Here is a 27610-nt window from a genome sequence, read left to right as displayed (position 1 = left end):
CTTTCTATCCCACCTGTCCCTGTCCCCCAATTATGGTTTTTAAATAAACACATTCCCCTCAAATACAAAACGATTCTGAAGGGTTCTTTCCAATCCAAATAATTATCTGGACAGAGAAGCAGCTTGTTACAACAGGAGAGATTTAGCTTAGACGAAAGACGACATAAAAAACTTGAGTAAAGCAAGGTACAAATATGAGGGAATGGTAAAATACAATGGTATCAGGACATAAGGCCAATGGTATAATATCTTTTTCTTCCGAGATGTGTGCAGTGGAAATATGGTTTTACTTGGAGGCTGGGATCCAGACCAGGAGAAGAGAACCTGTGGCTTCAAGGCCACATGTGGCCTTCTAGGTCCTGGAATGTGGCCTTTTGACTGAGTCTGTGTTTCACAGAACAAATCCTTTTATTAAGGGGATTTGTTCTGTGAAGTTTGGATTCAGTCCAAGGGCCGTACTTGGGGACCTAGAGGGTTACATGTGGCCTCGAGGCTACAGGTTCCCCACCCCTGGTCTAGCCTATAAAATTCCTTCTTAATCATGTTATGAAGTATGACCATATACTCAAGGACTCTTAAAGGTGCCTTAATCATTATATTACAAAAACCAATCAGAATTGAGTAACCTCTCAGAAGGTAAAGATAAATAAAACAGCTCTAAGACTTTCCCCAAAGACTACAGAAATTTCAAATAAAAGGCTTTATGCCTAGCTCTACTGAAAACAATTTGGAATGAATACAATTTAACAAACACCAACAGTACACAGTCAAATTGTCTTACAGGTGCTAAGAGACCTGCTTCTAAGTTACCTTGCAGTATACAGGTGGCCAGCTGCTTTGGTTTGGAGAAATAAATCGATAAAGGTTTTGTAACACAGTTGCATAGTCATCTCCTGAGTGAAAGTTAGAAATAGGGATCTTGTGACTGGCATCACCTGGCAGAAAAAGAATAGGTAAAAAAAGAAGAAAAACATGTCAAAATTAAATGAGAAAAGTATTACAGAAGTACTAAAAGTGTCATCAATAAGGCTGAAGATGCTAATGATCACCATTGCTTCTTATAAAAGGTCATATGGACAAGAAGGTAATTATGATTAAAAAGGTTCTCCAGAATCCAGAGTGAAAACATACTCTCTTGCCATGATCTCTGTTTGACAATTTATAAAAACAATCATTGCTAAAGCTGGATACCTACCCACTTTCAATCTTGGAACAATTATGGCAGCCACCTCCATACACGCTAAAGTTGGATTAATGACTTAAGCCCTCTGAGAAATCCTCACTCTCTCAGACAATATGTGGACTGTTTCAGCCCACATGGAGCTTTCCTTTCTCTAAACTCCTACTGAACATAATTATATTAAGGATCAGAGCTCAGCATTTAATTTTTCTTCGTTTCATGTATGCCAGGACACTCCCCCTGGACTATACTATCATTGGTAGCAGAAACCATACCATATTTCTGCCGTTTCCAAACAATCTATACCGGGCTGGGTAAATAATAATCACTGAATAAGTACTTGATTTACTCATAAAGGATCTATAAAAACCAAATGCTCAGCAAAGGAAGAAAGTGCTTCTAAATGAAAATCCCCACCTTTGGTAAAATCCACAATCCACCTGGCCTATTTTTTTTGCTCTCCAACAGTGACACAAAGATTCACCCCAGTTAAGAACCTGAAAAGGTTTGAAATGTCTGTCCCTGCTTTTCCTACATTACAACTCAATCAATCATCCACAAATGTAAATGCTCCTTTAGCCTATAGTACCTCTTAGAGGCAACAAGTGAATGTGTTTATCCACTTTACCAAGTGGTTCTCACTCAGATTTGTTTCATGCTTTGAGATGTACACTCCCTAATTCTACTGCTACTAGAGTAGATACCATTATTCTCTTAGCAGTCATCTTCTCATGGTGAAGCCCTTCTATATCCTTGATTATTTTACCTACATTATTATACTATTTCCTCCTGTTCAACATACTATAAAATTTTACAACTTGAAAATGTCAGTATTTAGTCAGCAGAGAACTTAAAATGTCAATTACTAGAAATCTCTTTATAGTTTTTCAAACCTAATATCAAGATCAGAAACTGAAAGCAACAAAAGCAATTAAATATACTCCCATTTTATTATCCTATACCTTTACAGGGGTGAGAACCTTTGGCCTTGAGGAAAAGGCTGCATCCGAGGACCTAGAAGGCCACATGTGGCCTCGAGGCGGAAGGTTCCCCAACCCCTGCTTTTAGAATGTCTAGTTTCAAGATATTTTGTAGTTTGTAAATTTCCAAGGAGAACTTCCTTGAGAAAAGATTTCTTGAAGTTTTAAGCCACAGGAAACCCTCTCCACACAAAAGATGAGGTGGGAGGGGAATGAGGGAGACCTAATATTTAATCTTCTTGTCTTTGGTGTCCTTTAGAACAGACGTGTCAAACTAGAGGTCCCCCCAGCAAAACTTCCCAAATAAAAACGTAATTTTTGTTTAACAAAATAAATAAAAATACAACATAATGTTAATTTGTGGTTTTCTCTTTCAATAAGAGGCTGACATGGTTCCAGTTTCTGTTCGAATCTGACACCACTGCTTTAGAGAACTAAAGTCATTTAGTTTGGTAACATACATGCTTTACTTAAAATTGTTTTCCTCGTTAAGTGTTCTAGACAGCAAAGATTTATCTCAACCAGGGGGCAAAAGTACTTCCTGAGTTTAGTCCGATATGTTCTTTAATTAGCTAAAGCTACAAGGTACTAAAATTTAAACAGTATCTTAGTTTCTCTCCCCCCACCAAGACTCTCAGAATCAAAACAAAATTAAAATAATTCAATTAGACACAATATTTACTCAGGGCATGTTATGTACAAGGCACTAGGTTAGGTATTAATATGAAATCAGAATAATAAAAAGTCCCTGCCCTCAAGGAACTTACATCCTATGGGAGGAATATAACATTCAGAAATCAAGAAATACAATGTAATTTGAGGCAGGAGAGTACACTAACAACTGAGCAGATCAGAGGAGGTCTTATGGAGATGGTCACACATGAGCTAATCCTCAGAAGAATTCAGAAAGGAAGTAAAGAGGAGAGAGTTCATTCTAGTCAAGAGAGATGAGGCCCGGTGAAAATTCAGAGGTAGTGGATGGAATGTCAAGTTAGGGATCTGAAAATAATTCAGTTGAGAGTCCATACACAAAGGGGAGAAATGTAGACTGGAGCTTGACTGTGAAAGGCCTTAAATGCCAAGGTAAGTACTTTGTAGTTTATTCTAGCAAAAGGAAGTCACTGAAAGCTTTTGAGCAGAATATTTAAATGGCTGGGCAACTATGTGGCAAGGTGATACAGTGCTCGGCCTGGAGGCAGGAAGATTCATCTTCCTGGGTTCAAATCAGCATTTATTATCTGTGTGATCCTGGGCAAGTCACTTACCCCATTTGCCTCAGTTCCCTCATTTGTAAAATAAGCTGGAGATGGAAACGTTAAGCCACTCCAGCAGTATCTTAGCCAAGGAAACCCAAGTGGGGTCATGAAGAGCTGGACATGACTGAAAAACGACCGAATAACAATTTAAATGGCTGGTCTCATGTCTTAGGAAGACAATTTTGGCTGATGGGCCAAAAAGCTGTGTAAAGGCCAAAATAGCTGTAAAACATTTATGCTGTTAAATTTCATCTTATTAGATTTGTCCTGATAGTCCAGCCTGCTAAAATCTTTTTTGGATCCTCATCTGCTATCCAAAGTGTTAGTTACTCACTATCTACCACTTTGCTAAGCTATCTACATGCCTTTATCCTTGAAACATTAAAAACTCTGATCAGCGCACAGATCCCTGGGGCACTCTACTTGAGCCTTCCTACCAAGAAGACAGTGAACCATTAAAACTCTCAGGGATGGGGAGCAGGTGGTCTGGTCATTTGACACAAGAATAGCACGAAGAAGTACATGAAGATTTGGCAAATGCTTAGATAAATCTAGGTAAACTTGTGCCATTTGATCTACCAGCATATCACTCTTGGTTAAGTAGGGAGAAAAAAGGTTAGTCTTGCATGACTTTTTCGTGACAGCCACAAAGGCTTTTTGTCATGATATTTACCTTTCTAGAGGCTCACTAACCATTCCTTAAATAATATTCTAGACTTCTAGGACACAAAAAGTGCATCTAGTTTGAAGACTCTGATCACTTCCTCTTTAAGAAAAAGTAGACATTTGCCCTTTTCCAGCCTCTCCCTCCCCATTTGTGAGTGGCTCAGCAATCCCACTCATAGCTTTTAGTATCCTAGGGTAGGGGTGGGGAACCTGTGGCCTTAAGGCCTAGGTCCTCTGGGTCCTTAAGTACGACCTTTTGACTGAATCCAGATTTCACAGAACAAATCCATTTAATGAATATATTTTTGTTCATCTTTTATATTTTTATTTTATTTTTAAAATGGGCATATTTAAAATACCAAAGAATAAAGTGTTTCAACAAAATAATCTTCCAGGATTTACTGGCACAATTAGAACATTACTAAGTCATAAGGGCTAAACTGACAGCTGCTACACTCATTATTTAGTTCTAACTTTTTCTGCCTAACTGGCACCACTACCGCACGAGGCTGGTTGGGGAGAGTTTATGGGAGTTGAGTACGCCTATCCGTTATCACCTTTTGACAATGGTGCACTGTGTTTCTCTTTAAAGTGGAATTTGTGAATAGTTGCACAGCTCAGGACAGTATTTTTTTAATTCTGTCCGCTTAACAGGCCATCATGTCAAAGAATACCAAGAGAACACTGAAGGAAGAAAACAGATTTTTTAAATGCGAATTGGGAATTGAAATATTATCTTGTTTCTGCTAAAGATAAGATGACTTACTTGCTTCGTGACACTGCAATATCAACATTAAAGAAATTCAATGCTCATCAGCATTGTAACACTCATAAGGGCCACAGATATTTTAAATTAGTGGGACAGGTTGTATCGCAGAAATTAAAAGATGAAAAGCAGAAGCAAAGACAATTCTTTCAAGCAGCAATAAGACCTGGAAATAGTGCCACGGAACCAACTTATAAAGTAAGCTTATATACTCGGGGAAAAAGGGAAGTCATTGAGTGACGTAGAAACTGTGAAAGAATTCACTGTCGAAGTTGTAAGATGCTTAGACCCTGATAATGTTTCAAAGTACAAACAACTGCCTCTTTCAAGGAGAACCATATTTGATCAGCAGCATGAATTAGTCTTCAGCTTACCATGTAATACTTAACAAGAAAAATACATATTATTCACTTGATCTGGACGAATCAACTGATACTACTGATAGGGTGCAGGTTTTATACTTCATTTGGGTCATAACAGAAGATTTTCTTTGCTACAAAGAATTACTCACTTTGGGCACTCTGGCAAACAGAACACGGGGAATTAGATATCTTCAACAACGACTTTCAAGATAAATGTCATGAAGTTGGACTCATTTTGCTAAATTTAGTGAGTGTATGTATAGATGGTGTACCTTCCATGACAGGAAAAAATGAAGGTTTTATTGCACAGATTAAAAAAGTATTAACAGATCCAGATGCTTTCATTTCTTTTCATTGTATCTTAGGCATCAGCAAAATCTCTGTCCTAAAGCTAGAATTTTAAGTGACACTTTGCAACAAGTTATAAATACTGTTAACTATATTTGTGCAAATGCAACACAGCATCGTCATTTTTGTAACATGCTAAAACTGAACGATGAGTTATCTAATGTGGATTTGCCATATCATTCTAGTGTGTTGGCTATCAGAGGGACAGGTGTTAGTCAAAATTCTATCTCTGTGAGAACAGACAGTTAAATTTTATGAAGACAGAATCACAGCCATGTGAATTATTGAAGAAAGATTTCTATAGGAATGCTGCATTTCTGTGTGATATGTCAAATCAAAATGACTTGAATATTTCTTTGCAAGGTAAAACAGTCTATATGTATGATTATGTCACAAAAAATCCAAGCATTTCAAAAAAACCTATCTTTTTTCAAAACGCTTCTTCTTCAAAAGGAAATTTCGGATGAACATTTTCCCCAGTTAGCAAAGGTCATTAATGAGCAGGATGATATATGCAAATCATCTGAAGAATATGCAGCTGTTATAGACCTATTAATGGAGAACACAATGAAAGGTTCACTAACTGAGAATCATGATATCACACTCAAATTAGCATTTTAGCCTCACCTCCTTGATATCGCCAAGGCACCTAAAAAAACTACAGATGGAACTGATTGAGCTCTCAGTACATAACATTTTAAAGTCATTGATGCTAAGAAAGATCCAAATGAAATATGGAAAAATGCAGTAGAATACCCACACCTTCAGCAAAAAGTGCTTTCTTGCTTTTTAACTTAACACTTTTTGCTGGGAATCTACATTCTCTTACCTAACCTAAACCAAGATGCCTTTAAGGCCACAAATGATGGCTACTCATCTAGAGGATCAACTGAAGCTGTGGACCTCCATGCTGCAACCAAATATTCAAATGCTTTCCAACAAAAAGCAGACATAACAAAGTCATTAAAAGGTTAGTTAACTTTAAAATTAACAAATAGTTTCCATTTTTTGAAATTAAGTACATAGCAGATTTTCACAGACTAATGTACATTTTTAAGTATATCTAATTGAAGTTTCTTGAATGCAACCTTATTTGATTACAGTTAAATATTAATTCGGCCTTCCAACGTGAAAAGGTTCCCTACCCCTGCCCTAGGGTGTACTTCATCTGGGGTTATGTACTTAAACTCAAGGATGACATCTGTATGCTTAGTCTCCTCATTCATTTTTGTTCTATCCTCCACAGTCTGATGATAAATCTACCTGACAGGAAAAACAAAAAGCAAATGAAGAGCCAACTCCTTCTGCTCTTGTCCATTAGGAGGCTCCCATCCACTCTGGGTAGTTCTAGTCCTTTTCTGATCCTTGTCTTTGAGCATAGAAGAATCAAAACCTTCTTCACTGTGCCCCAGGTTCCTTGCCAACCTCAGTTCATTCTAAGCATTAGCATTTTTTCTGATATTGTTCTTACAGGACCATGCTATGCTTTTACATTCTTCATCATTTACTTGTTTCCACTGTCTACATAAATTTTCTAAAAATACAAGTTGGCCAGCCAGATTCCTGTGCATTCACAATCGTGTCCGTAGACAACTCACAACTCCCTCAGTGTCTCCTGGATCTCGTTCTTAAGGGTTTCCCATACCACCTGGACTACCTTTCCCTATGTGATTTCTGAACCCACTGAGATATATTCTCCAAAAACCTACAGATGCTTATCAAACTATACCCAGTTTTACTCTCCTCTAACAAAAGCTATAAGATGGAATTGGCCACTTCTCTCCCAAATTTCTCATCATTTCTACTCAATCAATGAGTTCCTCCTTGTCATGCCTCTTCACTGGCTGTTTCCCATGTCTTGAAGGCTCTTCCTTCTCTCCTACAACTCTTACCTTTCCTAGAAAGGAGCCCTTTCCCAAACCATAGACATCTTCCCTCTACCCACCCCCCTCCTTTGCTAAGGCCTTCCCTCTAAGATTCCCTGCCATCTACTCTGTATGTATCTTGTATGTTTCTATTTACGCTGTTTCTCTTCCATACACTGAGGGATTCGTAGGGGCAGGAGCAATGTTTTTGCCATTCTTTGTATCCCCTGTATTTGGCACAACAGCTGGCATATAGTAAACAACATTTTAAGCGAGTGATCTAAAAAAAATTTTTTTGCTAAGTTTTTCAGAATCTGGGAAAAACTAAGGTGATCAGAATTAACTCAGTTGCTCCACCTTTGGAAAGATGGAAATAAAGCAAACTAGTAAAGTCTTAGCCGTTCCAGTTTTCTGGCAGAGAGAAGAGAGAAAGCAAGGGAGACAGAGAGCTCCAGCAATTAGCTGGGCAATTAAAGCCTTCGATTCCTATTACACAGGCAAGCTCACAACAGGTTTACTCAATGCCTTGTCAAATTCTCTTCTGTCCAGGTGGTTTGTTGTCCCCTGTAATGATATTATTGCTTCTATCTCAATTAATCTTCACCACCCTTCCCCAGATTCCTCTTTCTGGATTTCCTCGCATGAGTGTACTATCCAATTAGCTCTCCTTTTACTTACCTGTTTCTTCTGAATTGAGTGCCTCCTTCTTCCCAGAGCCACATTCCAGTTATGAGTTCTTCCCACCACATTACATTAATGGAGGACAAATCTGCCTTCTCAGCATAAGGATCCTTAGTTCAAGTCCATTTTGCTTGTTATATACACACACACAAATGCACAAAGTATGTGTAAAGTTGAGCCCATGGATTATATCACTAATTCCTTTCTTGGATTCTGTCTCCAGTGTCTGGACGTTTTTGCTGTCACTCTTCCTAATTACAGCTACTGTCTAAGGTTCTAGCTTTGTAGATACCTACACATAAACAGTTTTCTCGTTGCCTTTCTCAGTCAAGTCAGATCATCATTCCTTGGAGAACAAGCAACCATTTCTGTCTCACGACCTCTAACTCTATCTTTAGCAAGAATCTCCTATCTAACTGCAGTGACTGACAATAGGAATTCAAGCAAAAATAAGTGAGGTGATAAGTTATTTGTAATTGTAATTTGTAAAGTAACAGAGGAGAAAAATCTGCATTAGGAAAAAATGAAAGGGAGTCTAATTTACAATTTTTAAACTTACTAAGAAATGCCAGACAAGCTCAAAGTGACTGTGACAGAAATCAAGGAAGAACCAAACAGCCAAATATCCCTTATACAAGGTTAGGTTGAAAAGAAGAAATAAAAATTATTACAACTATTCAACTTCATTTATAGATTTAATGCAGGATCAAAATAACGATGGACTACTTTGTATTATTAGATGAAGTTATACTTACTAACATTCAAATGGAAGGAAGTGGGAAGAGAGAGAATACTGAATTATAAAAAGAAATGATGGAGGGAGTATATTATCAATCGGTATTTAAGATTTCTTATCTTAAGATAAAATATGAACAGAATAATGAAAAAAAGACAACCCTGAAATAGGATATCATATTCTATTAATTACTAGTTTACTGAGACAACAGGAGCCATGTCATAAGCTCCCTCTTCTACCCTATTCTGTGCCTCATAATCGCACTTCACCAACCTCTCCTCTCTCCTCCTTACTCAAGGAAGAAGGTAAGTCAGAAACCTGTAGCTATACTCCCTCCCAAACATCTGAAATTCTAACAGCCATTTAAAAATCCCTTTCCCCTGAATCTAGGCAGGGAAGGGAGACTAGGGCAAAACCCCTTAACTGATCACATGAAAACTATCTGGCCATTTCAGCTGACCTCAAGTCCAATGGGCCAAATGTTGTCTAGCAGGCATATCATATGACAAATGACTGAAACAAATCAATGTTTCCATTAAAAAAAATAAGACTTAGATGGGGACGAGATAGCTAATTTTGTGTTTAAATGACCCAAGTTAAGGTCTTATAAGTCCCTCAAATATTTATTAAGTTGAACAGAGGCAGGATTTGGAATCAGAAGGGACCTTGGAGGCCACAAAGTCTTTCATTTTACAGAGAGGTGAAGCCACTTGCCCCAGGTATCAGAGCCAAGAAGCAGAAGAGCTAGGGTCCAACTCCAAAGCCATGGCTCTCTTCACTGTCCTGTACTTGGTTGTTAGACCTTAGCTGACATATAATCCCAAGTCAAGCCTGTGCTTAATTTCAGTATTCTCCTACGGAACATAGTGTATGGGGCCTTGTGACAACTACTTTGCCCATTTCTAAGCTGATTTACAAGTTGAACCTGTGTTCTGAATGCAAATGCTAGATATATAGGGCATTATTATATACAAGCCTGCCAATTTAAAAATCCATCAATAGAAAATCTCATATTTGTATATGGACTGCTTTACAATTAAATGATGAAGTCAAATTAATTGGTCAGAAGGACCAAAATTTTGGTAACTTAGCCAATAGTTGGATGTAATTAATGCTAAGACTGTCAATTAATTCCATAAGATATCTAGATTTCATAAGATATTCTATTTTTAAAGTGATTAAATTGAACATTTTCATACTCAAGAACACACTTTAAGTGTGTTATAACAGTTTTGATTTCATTATCCAATTAACAATTTAGATTTCAGAAGAATTCAAGTAAAAAAAATCTATTAAGTGGATCTCTAGACAGACTTATCCTGCTAAAATTACTAAGTTAAACTGGCATATTTCAAATACATTAGATCAATTCTCTTTATCTACATCTATTTGTGACAAAAAATTCCTTGCTTAATGCAGAGACAACAGAACATGATAAGTACAAACTACATTAAATATTATAGTTTAGAAATAGCACTTCAGAGTTGGCCCTTAAACACAGAAAATGTGGGTGCATTTACACCTATCCATTATTACATGCAGTGGACAGGTACTATGAAATACCTGATTTTCTGTTTAAGGATATCAATGTGTAGTTATTATTTATTTAGTTTGGAAACTAAATATAAGGCCTGCATAAAAGCAAATAAAATAAATTTAGGATAGGAAGCTATCCTAATAGACAACTTTATAGTCACTGTTTGAATGTATTACATAAGGATTTCCATAAAAGCATGCAGATATCACAAAGCTAATTCATGCAAATTTTAAGTGTGCAGAAAGGCCGGTTGGGACTTCAGCAGGTGGCAGGTCTACATATTGTTAAAATATGATAGTATAGGGGCAGCTAGGTGGCGCAGGGGATAGAGTACCGGCCCTGAAGTCAGGAGGACCTGAGTTCAAATCCAGGCTCAGACCAAATACTCGACACTTACTAGCTGTGTGACCTTGAGCAAGTCACTTAACCCCAATTGCCTAAAAAATAAAATAAAATGGTAGTATAGTCACAGGAGTCTGTATCAAATTTTACTTTTTAACCTATCAACATGGTAAGTTTACCTAAATTTCTGAAAACCAACGAAACAGTTCTCAGAGGTGAGCCAGATACTAAATTAACAAGGCTATCCATCCAATATATTTTAAACTGTTGACAATTTAACAGCACTTCCTCAAAATGCCAAATATTGTTTCCAGTGTATCAGAAATTGCTCCTCTTGAATAAGATATTTAATGATAGTGTGGTTGTAGATTTTAGCTTTTCAAAAACAGAATTTTTAACTTTCTTCTCTTTCAAGACAATTTTAAACTCTTGAGTATAAAACCCAGTTAATCTGAAAATAGATTATAAAAGAAATGAAGGAGTTTAATGTAACTGATTTTATTTTTTTTAAACCTAACAGTAGGGTAAGGGAATGTCTAAATTCTACCAGCATTTTTTCTCAAACAAAAAAACCCATCCAAGTCTGATAAACCACGTAATTACCTATGCTACCAGGCACTATTTCCATCCTTCATTTTACTCTTTTAAAAAAAAATAATTACATAGTAATTTCAATTCCAACAACTTTTCCCCCATTCCTGGCAAAGATTCTTTAAAGACTCTATGCTTTCTAAACTAAATGTAGATTTAAAAAATACTAGCATCTTCCCCACTTAAGCGAGTCTTGTTTTTTTTCTTCCTTTCCACAGAAAGCCCTGCTCACTGAAAGCTTAAGACTCCTTCAACATCTCACTTAAAAGCTTGGTCACAAAGATAAGAGTTGATCCCATTAGGACTAAAGGATGCCCACAGAGACGATGCAGCCATCCATTCACCACAAAGCGTATTTTACTTCCACATTCCCCCTGAAGCAGACAACAGTCGACCTTGTCTATGTGTTACAACCCTACAACAACAAACCCCAGTTCTCTTTCAACTCAAAGTTCCAGTGTAATTCCCAATGATGAAAAACCGGGTTCACTCAAAGTCAGGTCTTCAGACCTAACACAGTCTTCATCAGAAGAATTCCCAGTCAGCTCCCACATTCCTTTCCAGTCCCTTATACTCACTTGCAGCCTGACAATGAAACCGGAAGCCTCGTGGTACGTCACCTACAATAAACCAGAGAAACAAAGTATTCAACGGTCAGAAATGGACACATTGTAGGGATGCTGCAAATAACTAAATTATAATGTGATATTAAAACTGGGTAATCTTCACTATTATGCCTATTAAAAACTCTACTTTCATAGTCTAACAAGATTCAGTTATATAGGCTATAAAAAACCCTTTTACTTCAGCTTGTGGTCTAGTGTTAATTTTTTTATATTTTTAAGAAAACAGCCACAAGGATAGCCCACCAACCAACAGTTACCTACTCATGCTTAACACCCCCAATTAAGCCTGAGAACAGTCAATTCCTCCATGTTCTAAGACAAAGTTGACACTCAACCATCCCCATCCTTCCAATGTACTCTCCTCCCTTGGCCCCTAATTTCTCTTCCCACCTACCTGCCCACTTCTGTTTCCTTTGCTGAATCATCATCATCACCATCTTCCTCCCACCCATCATATAGGGCTTTTCACTAGGGCTCTGTCCCAGACCCTCTACTTTCCATGACGTCTTTGACGCTAGGTCCTAACTCTAGATACCATTCTTAATCTTCTGCCTGAATTTTAATCTTATTTTTGAAGCCTGCTAAACTTCTCTACCTAAGCATCCCACAGACCTGTTAAACTCTTTTTCTCCCTTAAGCCCACTCTACCATGCCTATTTCTGTTCAGGTGACGGGACCCAGATGGCTCCAGAAGAGACAGTAAGGCTCGTGACTTTGCACAGCCTTGCCTTGCTTAAATCCAATTCACTTGCAAATCAAGACATCACCTTCCCAATGTCACGGGTCCTCTTCAAGAACAAAGGACAAACAACAACAATTAGGGTACCACCATCTTGGCTCACAATGTTGCAGTCATCCCGACTCTTCACTCTTGCCTACCCCACAGCCAATCAGCTGATGCCACCTCTACACTATCTCTTCCATAAGACCCCTTCTTTCCCCCTACAGGCCCATCCTTCCCTGAGTTCAGGCCCTGATCACTTCTGCGAGAGCAACCTAACTGGTCTCCCTACTCTAACCTCTTCCTCCTCTAACCATCTACCCTTCACAGAGCCGCCAAGTTAACATTCCTAAAGCAGGTGTCTGTCCATGTTACTCACAAGCTAAAAAGGTGCCCATGGCTTCTTATTGCCTCTAGATAAAGAGACAAACTCCTAGTAGAGACTCCAAGTCTGGTTCCAATTTTGATTGAGAGCACGTTAATCTCACCCATAAACTCCATTCCAAAAAAAAACTGGACTTGTCCTGTGTGGTCAATTTCCCACCTCCCTCCCTCACAAATTTCCCTTCTGCCTAGAACAGTCACCTCCTGACCTCTGCTTTTTGAGATCCCTATGTTCCTTCAAGAACTGCTCCAGATCCTCCCACTTCTTACACCACCCCCAAATTACATATTTACTTAGGCTCACATGTTGCTTCCCCATTCCATGCACTATAAGCTTCCTGAGGGCAGTGACTTTTTGGAGGGATCACCCCAGGGCCTATGACTGTATGTGGTACACAGTATATACTAAAAGATCTTTTTCAAATTGAAGGCTAGCCTCATACACTCTTTGTGCCTATCTCAGCAAGAGATCACACAGAATTTTAAGAGTTGAAGGCTCCACAGAGACCATGTACTCTGACCAATACATGAACTTCAAACCCCTCTAGGACATCCCAACAAGTGGCTGCCTAGCCTCCACTTTCAGACTTCTAGTGAAAAACGGACTTGGTATGTCCCAAGACAGCTCATTTGACACAGCCCTAATTGTTACGAATTTCTTTCCTTACATCAAGCCGACTAATCTTGCTTCAATGCTACTTCCACCCTCAGCTCTTCAGGGCTAAGAAGGACAAGTCATCTTTCTTTCACATGTTGGCCCCTCCGAAGCCTTGAAGAGAACTGTCATCCTGACTTCAAGCACCTGCCTGTCACAAGCACATTTCTACCCCACAGTTTTTCTCCTTTGGCTTTACTTCTCTTCTGTCTCCCTAGTCCTCCCAAAAATCCCATACCCCTAGAGGTTTCCATCCATCTGCTCGGCCTTATTCACCCATCTCACTATACGTAGTTAAGCAGCTGGCAGTGGCAGCGGCTGCTGCAGCAGCAGCAGCAAGGGAAGGAAGGCTTTGAAGACCCTGAAAAGCCTTACATGCAAGGCCCCAAGGAAGGCATGGGCATCGGGGCAACCTGGCATAGCATTTGTTGCTTCCTCTGGCTTTGCTACTGTCCACTGTACAGCCTAACTCTGAAGCCAAGATGCTGCTCCCTGGACTAGACCTCCAGCAGCTGTACTACCTACTCAGAGACCCCTTAGGGGTCTAGTACTCCAAGACCCAGGTGTCGCCACCTAACTTAAAACTCCTAACCATTTCCTTTTTCAACTGCTATCAAACTTCAAAAAAAAAATTCTCATAGTTTTTAAGAAAATGAAAATGTATAGGTTTGTCAATTCTACCTCTCATTCAAGAAAGCACGCCATCACTCAATTCCACAAGCATTTATTAAGCTTCTACCCTACACAAGGCACTGGGTTAGCTGGAAACAAAGAAAATGAAAAATAAGCCTGGCTCTCATTCTGCTGGGGGCTATAATACATAAACAGGCAAGTAAAGAAAATCTGGAGAGAGAAAGCACTAATTACTAAGGGGACTGGAAAACCCTTCCTTTGAAATCAGTGCCTGAGTTGAGGCTTGAAAAGCTCAACATTCCAAAAGGCAAGGGGAGAGTCCATTCTATGTGTGGGAGACAGCCTGGGTAAAGGCCTGCTAACAAGAGAAGGAAATCTGAGAACCAAGCTGCCTAATTTGGCTGGAATGTTGGGTTCACAAAGAGGAATGATGTGAAATGCATCTGGAAAGGGCCACGTTTTAAATGGCCTTAAATACCAAGTTGGAAAATGTTATTTCTTCTTGGAGGTAGAATCTCAGGGTTGAAAGGGACCTTCAAGGTCACCCAGCTAACACATTTATTTAAACAAATACATGAATTAGAAACCACTCTACAAAATATCTAGAGTGGCCAGGCTTTGTTTTAAGGCAATAGGGAGCCACTTAAAATTCTTGAGCAGGCCAATAACATGGTCAGACAGATCCATCTATGCTTTAGATAATTTTGGGTGCTGTTGTTTGTCCTTCATTCTTTTTTTTTTTGGATTAGGCAATGGGGTTAAGTGACTTGCCCAGGGTCACACAGCTAGTAAGTGTTATATGTGTCTAAGGCCAAATTTGAACTCAGGTCCTCCTGAATCCAGGGCTGGTGCTGTCCTTCATTCTTGAAGAGGACCATGACATCAGGAAGATGATGCCATGACCTGCAAGTGAAGTGAATTTAAGTGAAGTTGGGCTGTGCAAAGCCACCAGCCTTACTCCTCCGGAGCGATCTGGGTCCAGTGACAAGATAATGACCAATTAATTTTGGCAGCCATGTGAAGAATGGTATGGAGAGAGAGGCAGCAAGTAGAGAAATCAATTAGGAGACTACTGCAATAGTCAAACAAAGAAGAGATAAAAGCTAGAATGATGGTGGTAGCCATGTAGGTGGAAAAAGGGGACGGACACCAAAAAATGTCATCATGGGCAGAACTAGCAACCAAGGGGAGAATTTTGGATAACTCAGAGGCTGTGAAGCTGAATTATCATAAGGCTAGTGGTACTAGGAGAAATCGAGAAGTTCGGAAGTAGGACAGATTTAGTGGATGTATGAAGGAGATAAAGGGCTCCGATCAGGACAAGATGAGCTTGAGATGCCTGTGGGGCATTCTGGGAAAGATGATGAGCAGGCACTTGACATGGGATTGGAATATCAGCTTCCCACAAGTCACAACTCTTAGAACTGAGGAGACTGTGAAGAAGGCCTACAGAGAAAAGAGGACCCAGCACAGAAGCCAAGGGATCCACATTTAGTGGAGGGACAGACATGGAAGATGAGCTAACAAAGAAGGTCAAATATGGAGGTAGTCTAAAATGCCAAGAACAAAAGGGAGGAAAATAACTAATATGAGTTCCTTAGTCTTGTATTACTAAGTCTTACAAGTTTTACAAGCTGCAGACTTTTCTGACCCTTGGATTTAGTAACAAAGAGATCATTGTCAGCCTGGAAGAAAACAATTTCAACTCATTAGTGGAGTCTGAAATCAAGTTTTGAGGATTTGAGAAACGGGTATGAGGTGAAGTAAAAGCAATATGCTTTCAGTGGATTTCTCCTCAGTTTAGAAAGGAAAGGGAAAAATCACATAGGACAACACTTTGAGGGGATTTCAGGGTCAAATGAAGGGTTTTCTTTAAAGAATGAATGCCTATAGGCAGCTACAAAGGGCCAGTTACATAAGGGGGCACTGAAGATGAGAAGGGGTAATCACAAGGGGTAAGGTCTGGAATCAAGGGTACAAATAGATAGGTTGACCTTGGCAAAGAGAAAGGCAAATTTCATGATTTTCACAATCATGCTAAGCAACCCCCCCCCCCCCAGGTTATGCTACATTTCAGACAACTGTCATTTGAACATAAATACATTTAAGATGGCCTACCTCCTCTCCTACCTATTCCATACAGTTACTCACCCGGGTCTATAAATCGGTGGAATTCAGCCACAGTTCCTTCCTGAAGTGAATATTTAATACAGCCAATTTCACAAGGGAGGAAGCGCTGTTCACAGTGAGGAGGTAGCTCTCCATGGCTAAAAATGTTCAAAAAGTAAAAAAAACTTCCAAGCACAGCTGAAAGAATAATATGAGCCAAAAAGTTTAAATGAGTAGATAAGTCCCTCAAGTATGCCCTTTCTCCAAAGCTACCACTCTAGGTCATGATTCAAGTGCTGAACACCTCACTTGTCTTTTTTCTTTACTTCTAACACTTAACTGAACATCCCAGTTCTCTAGATCCCAGCTTATGACTGCCATATAAATGATCAATTTAACAGTTAAATATTTGATCAGTTTTAAAGATTCCCAAGATGATTAGCCATGCTGCCGGAGATAACAGTAATTCAACAACTGGAAAGCCAGTTAGACACAGAATAGGGGTTCACATTTACATAAGCTGAGCTCATAAAATGCCTGAATTTTGCTTGTGAAAGATGTAACTCAGCAGTCTAAAACTTGTGCCAGGTTATAATCTACATTCAATGAATGAAAATAGATTGTTATGGAAACTAGGCCTAATCAGGCCTAACCAGCAAAGAGTAACTACACTGTAAAAGTTTTTAAAGACAGCTACATGTATAGTCTCACTTGGGCCTCATGACCACTTTATGAGGTCCAAATACTATAAGCATTATTCCTGTTTTACAAATGAGGAAACAGAGGTTAAAATAGCTTATTTAGAAACACACAAGTGGCAAGTGTTGGAAAGAGGTCTCTCCTACCATACTGCTTCTCAACTTTATACCCACTTTTCTGGTTGGTTCCTTACCCTCTCCTCCCCATTTATCTGAAAATCTAGAGGTGGCAAAGGGTGGAGAACACACCTGCTATACCCTCATCCACCACATTAGCCACACCTCTGTTCAAGTACAATTCTTGAAAGCCAAAGCCAGGACCCTGATCGTGCTCTGGACAGAGCTAGGGAGTAAGTAGGTGGACACACCTGGGGGTCAGCAGATCAGAATACAAATCCTGGCTTTGCTACTCTAATACCTATGTGACTTTGGACAAGTTACTCAATCTCTCTGGGTCTCAGTTTCCTTATCTGTAAAATGAGGGCGTTGAACTAGCTAATCTCTAAGGTCTCCTCTAGCTTGATGATCCTAAGAAAGAAAATGCAGCTACAACCCTTGCTGTGCTATTTCAAAAATCCATCTCTATCTTTACAGCTTGTATATGTGTATTTAAAGTACAAAGTCAGGAAAACCCAAGTTCAAATCCAACCTCAGACACTTACTAGCTGTGTGACTTGGGTAAGTCACTTAATCTCTGTCTGCCTTAATCCACCAGAGAAGGAAATGGCAAAACTACTCCAGTATTTTTGCCAAGAAAACCCCATGGATAGCACTGGCATGCTATGGTCCACAGGGTCACGATGAGTAGGACATGACTTAACAACAACATAAACAGTTTATGTCACCTAAGGTAACAGTCAGGAAGGAAGCCTCATTATTCCTGGCTGTCATCATTTTTAGCTAGAAAGAACTACGGAATTCAGCCAATGCATACCCAGTCTGTATTTGCTCAACATCCTTGATCAAAGTACTGTTAGAACATTTTTACTAATTCATCCACTGGTCCAGTTATCTCCTTTGGAAGTACCCAAAATATATTAGCATGACTGTACCCTGGTCACTCTTCAAAGATAGGCTTGAGACATCTGGAAGTGAAACATTCTGAGTCTGTTCAGAGGGAAGCTGGTTCACTGATTCAAGGAGTGTTGTAGGAACAGGTTTCTAGGTAAGAAGAGACAATTGATCAAATTAATATATATTCATACAGCTTCACTATGCAACAAGCCCTGTGCTAGGTGCAGTAATAACATGATAAGCTTAGCCAAAGCATTACTAAAATTTTCTCTATATCTACAGTTCTGAAACAGCACTGAATGCCTTAACAAAGAAATAACTAGATCTGCAGTGACCAGAGTAAGAGGATAGCAAAACCAAGAGATACAGGTAAAAATATTACTACTTAAGGGTAGAAAGAAAACTGAAATAAAAATCCAAAAAATTCCACATTACTTGACAAAAAGCTGGAGCATAATTTTTACTTAGTATCACAAAACACCCCAAACTTCCAGGCTTACCCAATGACGTCTCTCAGGCTCATTATTTTATTTGCTATCATCACCTCTGTAACTAGCCCTACTCGCATAATTAAAAATAAAACACGTCCCGGTTTTAGAAACAAAGGGCCCATGCCTCAGAGTCCAGTTTGCCTTTAAGGACCCCAGAAACCATCCTTAATCGGGCCAAGTTCTTTCCCTTACTGACCAGGGTTTCTTAACTGCGGGTCACCCTAAAAATAACCTCAGGTCAATGACTATCACAAGACAAACACGGGCAATGGAGACGGGCTTGTTGATTTTTAAAACGAGAAATCAGGAGACCGCCCATGACACGGCCGTGCTTTCCTCGAGGCAGAGCCCCCTGCCACCCTCCGTCCTAACGGGGGCTGCTCCTTTGCCCCCAGTTTTACCTGCTTCCCAGGTGGCGAAGGGACCTTCCCCTGAGTTGCTTTCCACTCCCGAGCCATTTCTGCATACTTCTCTTTCTCCTCTTCCCGCAGGAGCTTGGGGAGGGACGGGCCGGGAGAGCACGGCGAAGAAGCGGAATGGGAGAAAGGCAAGAAAACGGACAATTACCCCAAACCAGCAAGCAAGCAAGCGCGGCGGGCCCCCCCCCCCCCCCCCCGGGCCGGCTTGGGGTGGGGGACGCGGCCGGCCAGCCCCTGCGCGCCCCGCCCCGTCCCGCCCCGCCCGGAGCCCCCCAACCCCCAATCCAGGACCGCCCCCGCCCCCGGGCCGCCCCCCCCTCCCCCGGGCCGCCCCTCACCCCCCAGTCGGAGGAGCAGAAGGGGATGGCGTCCGCCACGCGGGTGACGGGCAGGCCCCGGCGACGCAGCTCCGGCATCTTCTCCAGCACGAAGAAGTAGTAGGCGTTCCGGCTGGCCCTGCGGTTCGGCATGGCAGGAGGGCGGGCGGGCGGTGAGGCGGACGCCCGAGCAGGGCAGGAAGGCGGCGGACCAGCACAGCCTCGAGCCAGCGACACCACGGGCCGCCAGGCGCCACTCCCGGGCTCCCGCCCTTAGTAACAGCAGAACACAGGGCCGGCCCGCCCCTCTCGGCCAATGGGAAGGCGGCGGCGCGCAGCTCTCCCACAAGGGCACCGTGTGCACCGCGGAAGCTGTGCGCACGCGGGCCGGCGGCCCGAGGGCGGCGTTCCAATTGGCTGTGAGGGAGTTGGGGGCGGAGCCTGAGGGATGGAAAAGGGCAGCACGTGGCACAGCGAGTTAATTTTGATGCGCGTTTCCCTGGTGCGGGCGGGGAAGCCGCGCCCCTGGCTGGGCTGGGGTCTTTGTAGGGAGGCTCCCCGCTCAGCGCCCTGAACGGAGAAGCGTGGCGCCGGCCCAGAGGTCCTCCTCCACGGAACCCTAGGGCGGCTGCCGTGTCCATCCTGGAACAAGGTCCTTCGCCTAGTTAAGTGACCGCTGGGGCCCTGATCGTGAGTGCAGGTCGCCCAGAGTGCTCTTTCAGCCCTGGGCCAGCGGAGCACCCGCGCTGGAGGCTTCGCAGGACTCCCCGCCGCTTTTAGTCTAAGAATCAGCCTGCACCCTGGGGCCGTGCATCCAGGCAGCTGGGTGCTAGTGAAGGTTTAATAACCGGCTCTCGGAGGGGAAGAAAAAAAGTAACCAGGACACCCCGAATTATTAATGATTTGTCCATCACTTTAAGTCTAGACAATCAACAAAAGCAATAAAACACGAGAAGACTTGTCAATTTACAGTTGTAGATGCTCACACTAAAAATTTAACCATCGGTCGGCTCCAGCACCCTCCAGTCTCCAGGTGACAAGTTTTGGGGGCCAAAGCAATTAATGAAATCTGTCGGCTGATGGAGAAGGTAGGATCTGTGTCAGAGAAAGGATACCTCTTACATCAAGGATCTTTGGAAGAAAGTGAATTTACATGGCCCTTTTTGCAAAATAACCAGGAGCCAGTGATTCCAAAGGTCTTTTGGATGTGGAGTGGCTGTCCTGTTGGTTTCACGTACTCAATATGTTATTAAGAATAATAGTTAATAATCATTAGATACTGAGTTTCACAAGGACTGTATTTTACCTTTCTTTGTATCCCAGGCACTTAGTAGAGTGCTTAATAAATCTTTACTGATTGACTTCAACAAAACTCTTAAAACCAAGCTTATAAATTTCCTTCCCAGTCAGTTTCTCCTGTTGAAACAATTGCCTGTTCCCCTTACTGTAGCACCGTTTTCTCAGTGGCCCAGACTTAAGACATCCTTATGGGACTGACTCCTAGTCCCCCACATCTAGCCTCTGAGAAGTCTTATTAAGGCTACCTCTGCAAAGTTTTATCCATAGTAACACAGGATTTAGAGCTGGAAGGTTCCTCAGAGATCTTCAGCTTCCTTATTTTACCCAGTAACAAATGGGGGCAGAGTAAGTGATTGCAGGGAGATTTGAACCCTTTTATCCTTTCTTACTACCACACACCCATTCAAAAATCAAATGAGATAATATTTGTAAAGAGATTAGCATTGTACCTAGCACATAGTAAGTACTATATAAGCGCTCGCTGTTATTCAGGTCCTCATTTTCTGACTCACTTCTAATCTATCTGCCACTGTCAGGTTAAATTTCCTTTCACTGTCTTAAAAGAGCCATTATTTCATTGGTATTGACTATTCCTTCTGACATAGCTCTAATAATAATCATAGCTAACATTTATGTGGGGCTTTGAAGTTTGCAAAGTGTTTTACATATTTGTTAATCTCATCACAACAACCTTGTGAGGTAGGTATAGTTATTATCCCCGTTTTACAGATGAGGAAACAGACTGAGGGACATTAAGTGACTTCACATTGCTCAGAAATCTCTTGCTGAGAAATTTTAAACGGCTTTGAATCTAGCCTTCAGCATAAAGTCCAAATTCCCTAGGCTGGTATTTAAGATACTTCATCTTTTGGTACCAGCCTATTAGTCTCCAGCACATGCCTTATGCTATGCTGTAGGTAAATTGGATTACTTAGCACTCCCTGAACATGTACAAGGCTTTCTAGCTTCCATATATGTAATTATGATGCTCTTTCTACTTGGTAATTGAAATGCTGTGCCGACCTGTCCTGCCCCTTTGCCATTCTCATTTGCTGAAATCCTACTCATATCTTTGAAGAAGACCCAGTGCAAAACCTACCTCCTTTAAGAATCCTTTCTTGATCAGTCCAAGTAGACCTTCATCCCTTCCTCTGACTGTCCCCTCTCCCAACTTTGTGCCTCTGTTATGGCATCTACCATATTCTATCATGTGCTGAATTTTAAATTTCTTGGGTATGGGGAATTGAGCTGTTTCCCCAATGCTGCCCAACTGCCTTTTAAAAAAAGGCCTGTGTTTCTGTTATCTCAGACTTTGGCATAGTTGGATATATCCTCTGCTTTGTCCCCTCACTCTGGACATCAAGAACCTACCAATGACATCTCTGATTAACCAGCTTTCTTCTATGCCACTCGGTTCCCTCATTTTCTCATTCTAGCTGCCCTCCCTTATTCATTCTCTGGGGATGAGGTCATAGAATTAGAAGCATTTTGTTTTCCGGCTGATTCCCCTACCTTGGGCCTTTCAGTTTTGATCTGTGCTAGCTCAGGAGGAAGCTAGGAGCATGCTTAGGGTATGTCAAACAAACTTGTATCATGATTCCCCCAAACACAGATGCCCAAGGCCTGGGTCAGATATAGGTAACCAGTGGCCTTTTTCTATTTTATTGGGTTGAATGAGGTGACTTTATCATTGGATACAATGTGTACTATTAATACTGGTGTTCAGAAAAGGCAAAAACTCAGAAATAGAGCAGAACCAGCCTTTCTTTATAACCCTGTGTCTATAGACATGTATGTCTATAGCCTATGTGGAAAACAGTTGTAAGACTAGGCACTGAGAAGATTTTGACATTTTGTCTGATGGCTACAGGGACCTGATCTGTTTGTACAAACAGAATGAGAAGAGGTGTGTAACAGGAAGAAATATGTCTGGCTAAAGAAATAGGCATAAAAAGACACCTGTTTCATTTTTCCTTCCTTTTTCTTTCCTTCCTTGTCAAAATCCTGGGAACTACTGAGTGAATTATTGTTTGGGTAGATCTTTGTGGGTTAGAGCAACTGCTGGAGTGCCTAATTTAGATATACAGAGTGCCTTGCTCACAAGTCAGATCTGGCATGGCGAGTGATAAGCAGACGGCAGTATCCAATTCATAACATAACAAATCAGTTTGTATTAAAACTCTGACACAGCAGGCTCTAGGGTTAAATCAGCTCCTTGCAATTTTCAGCACGTCGAATTAATCTTTTTCCTTATATATTAACCATTGTTCTCTGCAGCTTGAATTTTCTTTTGTTGGGGGGGGGGTGAGATTACCTCACATTTGCATTTTTCTTTTTTAAACCCTTTCTTAATAAAGCAATTTATTGTCCAAAGGGGAAGAGACGTCAGGCTATGAGCATGCTTCAGTTTCGAGGCTCAGGCTTCTGAAAGCACCTCTTTCTGTTCACTCTCTGGTATGAATTGGAATTAATTTATATGTATTTTAACTAACATTTTGATACAAGGGATAGCAAGGATAACAAACTTGAAAGTACAAGGGAAAGCAAGTGAACAAAAGCTATATTCAAATTCCTTCTCCTGACTGTCACATATTCCTGCTAGAACACAATGTAGGAAGAAAGGGCTAAACTAAGGATAAAGTTATCTAAAAAAAAAAAAAGACTCAGTAAGTGTTACCCTATTCATGTACATGCATGTCTGTGTGTATGAAATCATGATTTTAAGAGGACTCAGCTGTATTATTTTTGTAACAGTGTTGTTGCTAACAGCTACCAGCAAATCTGCAAGGATTGTTCAGCCCCTCCATCTCCATGTCCTAATTCTCTCTTAATGTTCACCTTTAACTTAACATTCTTGTAAACTCATCCTTTATTCCCTAGTTCCTCCCCCTCTCAACTCCTCCTCTGTCCCCTTACCCTCGCCCTCACGCCGTGGGACCTGCTGGGAATCTTGCTGGAACAAGGTTAGATTCCATTCTGCCTTGTTTACATGTTCTCTGGTCCCTGCCTTAAGCTGATGTTCTGTATAAGATCCAAGAGCCCTTCTCCCTCAAATCAGCCATAATGGGCAATGACCGAGGGAGGCAGAGGAAGAAGGTCTTTCTTACCAACTGAAATTACAAACCAACAAAGTTTTGAATACAGAGAATGAGGCCACAATCTGCACCACTGTCACCAAGGAGGCGGGTACCAATGCCCCCACCTCCATCTTTGCTGCTTTGAGACCTCTTTTCCCCCTTCAGGGCTTCTCCTATTTATTCAATATGTGGTGTACTTTGTAGTATTTTATTTTATTTATTTTTTTTTTAGTGAGGCAGTCGGGGTTAAGTGACTTGCCCAAGGTCACACAGCTAGTACGCATCAAGTGTTTGGTCTGAGGCCGGATTGAACTCAGGTCCTCCTGACTTCGGGGCTGGTGCTCTATCCACTGCGCCACCTAGTTGCCCCCTTAAAGGTTCTGTTTTGTTTTGTTTTGTTTTGTGGCTAGGCAATGGGGTTAAGTGACTTGCCCAGGGTCACACAGCTAGTGAGTATTATGTGTCTGAGGGCACATTTGAACTCAGGTCCTCCTGACTTCAGGGCTGGTGCTCTGCCCCCAACTTTGTAATATTTTAAACTGAGTTATTTGGGGATGGAATAGGAAGAATTGGGGTGCTTACCCGCACTGTATTTAGACTCAGACTCCCTCTAGTTTGACCCTATAGATGTAAAATGAATAATGATACTTCCAAAATATGGGAGGCAGCCAAATTCCCAGGACAAATAAAAGACATTCTTGATTCTATGATTAACATAGATGAATAACCTCTCTTTCTGTTTTCATGTCTTGACTTTCAGTTATAGGTTCAACCAAATACAGATATAGTCATACTCATATTTGAAGTCTAGCTTTCCTAAGCCTGTATAGGACTTCTATTTCTCATTCATATTCTCCCTCAGACAGAGTGCCTCATTTCTACAGGTTATACACTAAGTACCATTCTTATGAGTACCCAGATACAAATTACTAGGTTCCAGGTAGTCATATACTATCCCATTTCTTCACTTAATTTTATCCTATCCCTCATCTTCATTATTTTTATCTCTACTCTTCTTGGTCTCCTGTCCATATATACATTTCCCCTTCTCTGTTCCTGCCTGGCTTCACAAAAGGTCTTTATCTCTATCACTCTCAAAGCCCTTTGTTTTGACTATTAATTCATTTATTTGCTACATTTAAAGCTCTCTCTTTTGTTACATTATTGAGCCACTATTGATGGTCTTCAAATGATTGTGGAGAACACAATAGGTGACATAGGGGGAAAAAAAAGGCCCAGTGTGCTGTTTTCAAAAAAGCAAAGAGAGTAGAATATGTAAACTATATAGGTCATCAAGTTTTACTAAATACCTAGAAAAGTAGGCAATGATAACAAACTACTATTATTTCATCAAACAGATAATACCAAACTAACCTTACTATCTTTTTTGACAGGGCTACTAGACGGTTGAATTAGGAAGTTGTTGAGTAGCCAGACCTAAAGAGTTAGTGATTTGTATCAACTTGGAAGGCAGATTCTAGTGGTGTGCCTCATTGCAAATGACCCAATGATAGTTAACATTTGTATCAATGACTTGGATATTATGGGATGACAAGTCTATCATATTTTCAGATGACTAGAAACTAACACAAAGCTCCAAGGGAGAGTTCATACAAAAAGATCTTGACGGACTATTACACTGGGCCTGATCTAATGAGATTAGACTACATAACCTTGAAGGTTGCTTCTAGCTCTAAATCTGTGATCCTAAGGTGAAATTTAATAGGAACAAATGTAAAGCCTTACATTTGGGTTAAAAAAATCAGTATCTTAAGTATAAAATGGAAAAGTGTGACTTGATAGTTTGAAAATGATTTGGAGTGTGTGTGTGTGTGTGTGTGTGTGTGTGTGTGTGTGTGTGTGTGTGTGTCTAATGTAAATCCAAGATGACTCCACAATGTGACATAGTAGCCAACTTGGGCTGCAATTAGAAAGGCACCATGTCCAGGCCCAAGGCAATGACGGTCCTACTGTGTTTTGCCTTGGTAAGACAATATCTGAAATAGTGTGGCAATTCTGGGCACCACATATTAGGAAGGACATTGATAAACCAAAGGGCATTTGAAGGAGGGTAGCCAGTATGGTGACCATCAAGTCACTTGAGGATTGTTTGAAGGAACTGGCGTTATTTATCATGGAAAAGAGAAAACCTGGGGTGGTGGAAGTTACATGATAGCTGTCATCAAATTTTTTAAGGGTTCTCATGAGGAGAAGATACTAGACTTGTTCTGCCCTTCCACAGAGGGTAGAGTGAGAAGCAATTTGTATAAGTGTCAGAGAACAGATATAGACTGCCTTTAATGAAAAACTACCCAATAGAATGATTCAAAAGTAGGATGGGCTGCCTGGGTTCCTTTCCCAAGACGTCTCCAAGTAAAAGTTTAATTTTTTAATTTTTTTAAATTAAAAAAAATTTTTTTTTAGGCAGTTGGGGTTAAGTGACTTGCGCAGGGTCACACAGCTAGCAAGTGTCAAGTGTTTGCTCTGAGGCTGGATTTGAACTCAGGTATTCCTGACTTCAGGGCTGGTGCTCTATCCACTGAACCACCTAGCTGCCCCTAATTTTTACTTAAAAAAATTTTTTTTTTTTACCAAATAAAGTTTAGCTGGCCACTTCTCATGGATCTTGTAGCAGGGATCAGGTGCAGGTCAGACTGGAGGTCCATTCCAGCTATGTGATTCAGTGATTCTCACTCACACATAAAGTTCTAATCATAGATCCTTTACCTTTTACATAGACACATACACTCACATAAGCAGCTTCCCAGGTACATACATCTTTTTGGGGGGGGGGCGGGGGAGGAGTCAGTTTGAGAAAGAGTCTAGGTTTGAGATTTTATTCTTATAGAGGACTCCCAGTGAGGAAACTCACTCCTACCATTGTAGATTAGCAACTATTCCACAGATTGGAGTCTTAAAGGCAGCTTGATTCCACAGGTGATAGAATCTGGGACCTGGAATCAGAAAGACCTGTGTTCAAGTCCTGCCTCAGACACTGACTAGCTGTGTGATCCTGGATAAGTCACTTAACCTCTGTTTGCCTCAGTTTCCTCATCTGTAAAATGGGGATAATAATAGTACCTACCTCCCGGGATTATTGTCCCCTGTTGGGACCTACTAAGATAATATTTGTAAACAGCTTTGCTATCTTAAAGTAGTGTTGTTGTTGTTGTTGAGTTGCTTGGGGCACCCACCAGAGAATTTATGTAACCTACTGGGGGCCACACGGCAAAAGTACGTATCAGAAGCAACCCTTGAAGCCAGGTCTTTCAGACTGAGGCTGGCTATTGAGCAATTCTGTCACATTGTTTCTCGTGCATATTTGCCCAGAAAGGCTATATACACTGTCAGTTTCATCAGTTTCACTCAGAGACGACCTTGCCCTCTCATAGAAACAATTTGAGAGCTGGAAGAGAATTCGAGATTGCCTTGTTCAACTTTGTGCCTCATATGTGAGCTTCTTGTAAGTTATCTCCAAGTGGTCAGGGAGGCTGCCCTGGAGAATCTCTGGCAACAGAAAACTCCTCACCTTGCCCAGCAGCCTGCTCAGTCTCTGTCTCCAGACCTAAATTTTGATTTCTCACATGCGAGGGTAAACAAGTCTTCATTTCATACAATCCCAGCAAACAAGTTTTATGCACAAATGCTCCCTGACAAGGCTTTCAGATGAAAATGTTTCTGCCACAGGAGCAAGAAGGAGCTTGCTCAATTTAAGCCAAGCTCTAGAGACAAAGTCCAGCTAGATCATCTCAGGCCGTTTCCCTGTGGTTTGAAGGCACTCAGTTCAAGCTAGTTGCCTGCACACTGTGGACACACACACACACACACACACACACACACACACACACACACACACA

General features: G+C 41.0%; 1 protein-coding gene across 1 annotated transcript in view; it reads right to left on the bottom strand.

The window, feature by feature from the left end:
• The window catches only part of MAEL (maelstrom spermatogenic transposon silencer), a 34802-nt gene extending 15272 nt beyond the window's left edge, over positions 1-19530 (bottom strand). The window contains exons 1-6 of the mRNA XM_027868312.1: positions 19399-19530; positions 19043-19135; positions 18189-18297; positions 16481-16636; positions 11889-11930; positions 811-935 (exon numbers count right to left, since the gene is read on the bottom strand). Coding sequence (XP_027724113.1) covers positions 811-935; positions 11889-11930; positions 16481-16636; positions 18189-18297; positions 19043-19135; positions 19399-19530 — 657 coding nt within the window. The remainder of the gene's footprint in view (positions 1-810; positions 936-11888; positions 11931-16480; positions 16637-18188; positions 18298-19042; positions 19136-19398) is intronic.
• Between the last annotated feature and the right edge of the window lie 8080 nt (positions 19531-27610).

Source organism: Vombatus ursinus, unplaced genomic scaffold (genome assembly GCF_900497805.2).
Source record: "Vombatus ursinus unplaced genomic scaffold, bare-nosed wombat genome assembly UNPS02014789.1, whole genome shotgun sequence".
In the NCBI taxonomy this organism is placed as follows: domain Eukaryota; kingdom Metazoa; phylum Chordata; class Mammalia; order Diprotodontia; family Vombatidae; genus Vombatus; species Vombatus ursinus.
This window is presented reverse-complemented; position numbering and strand designations above follow the sequence as displayed.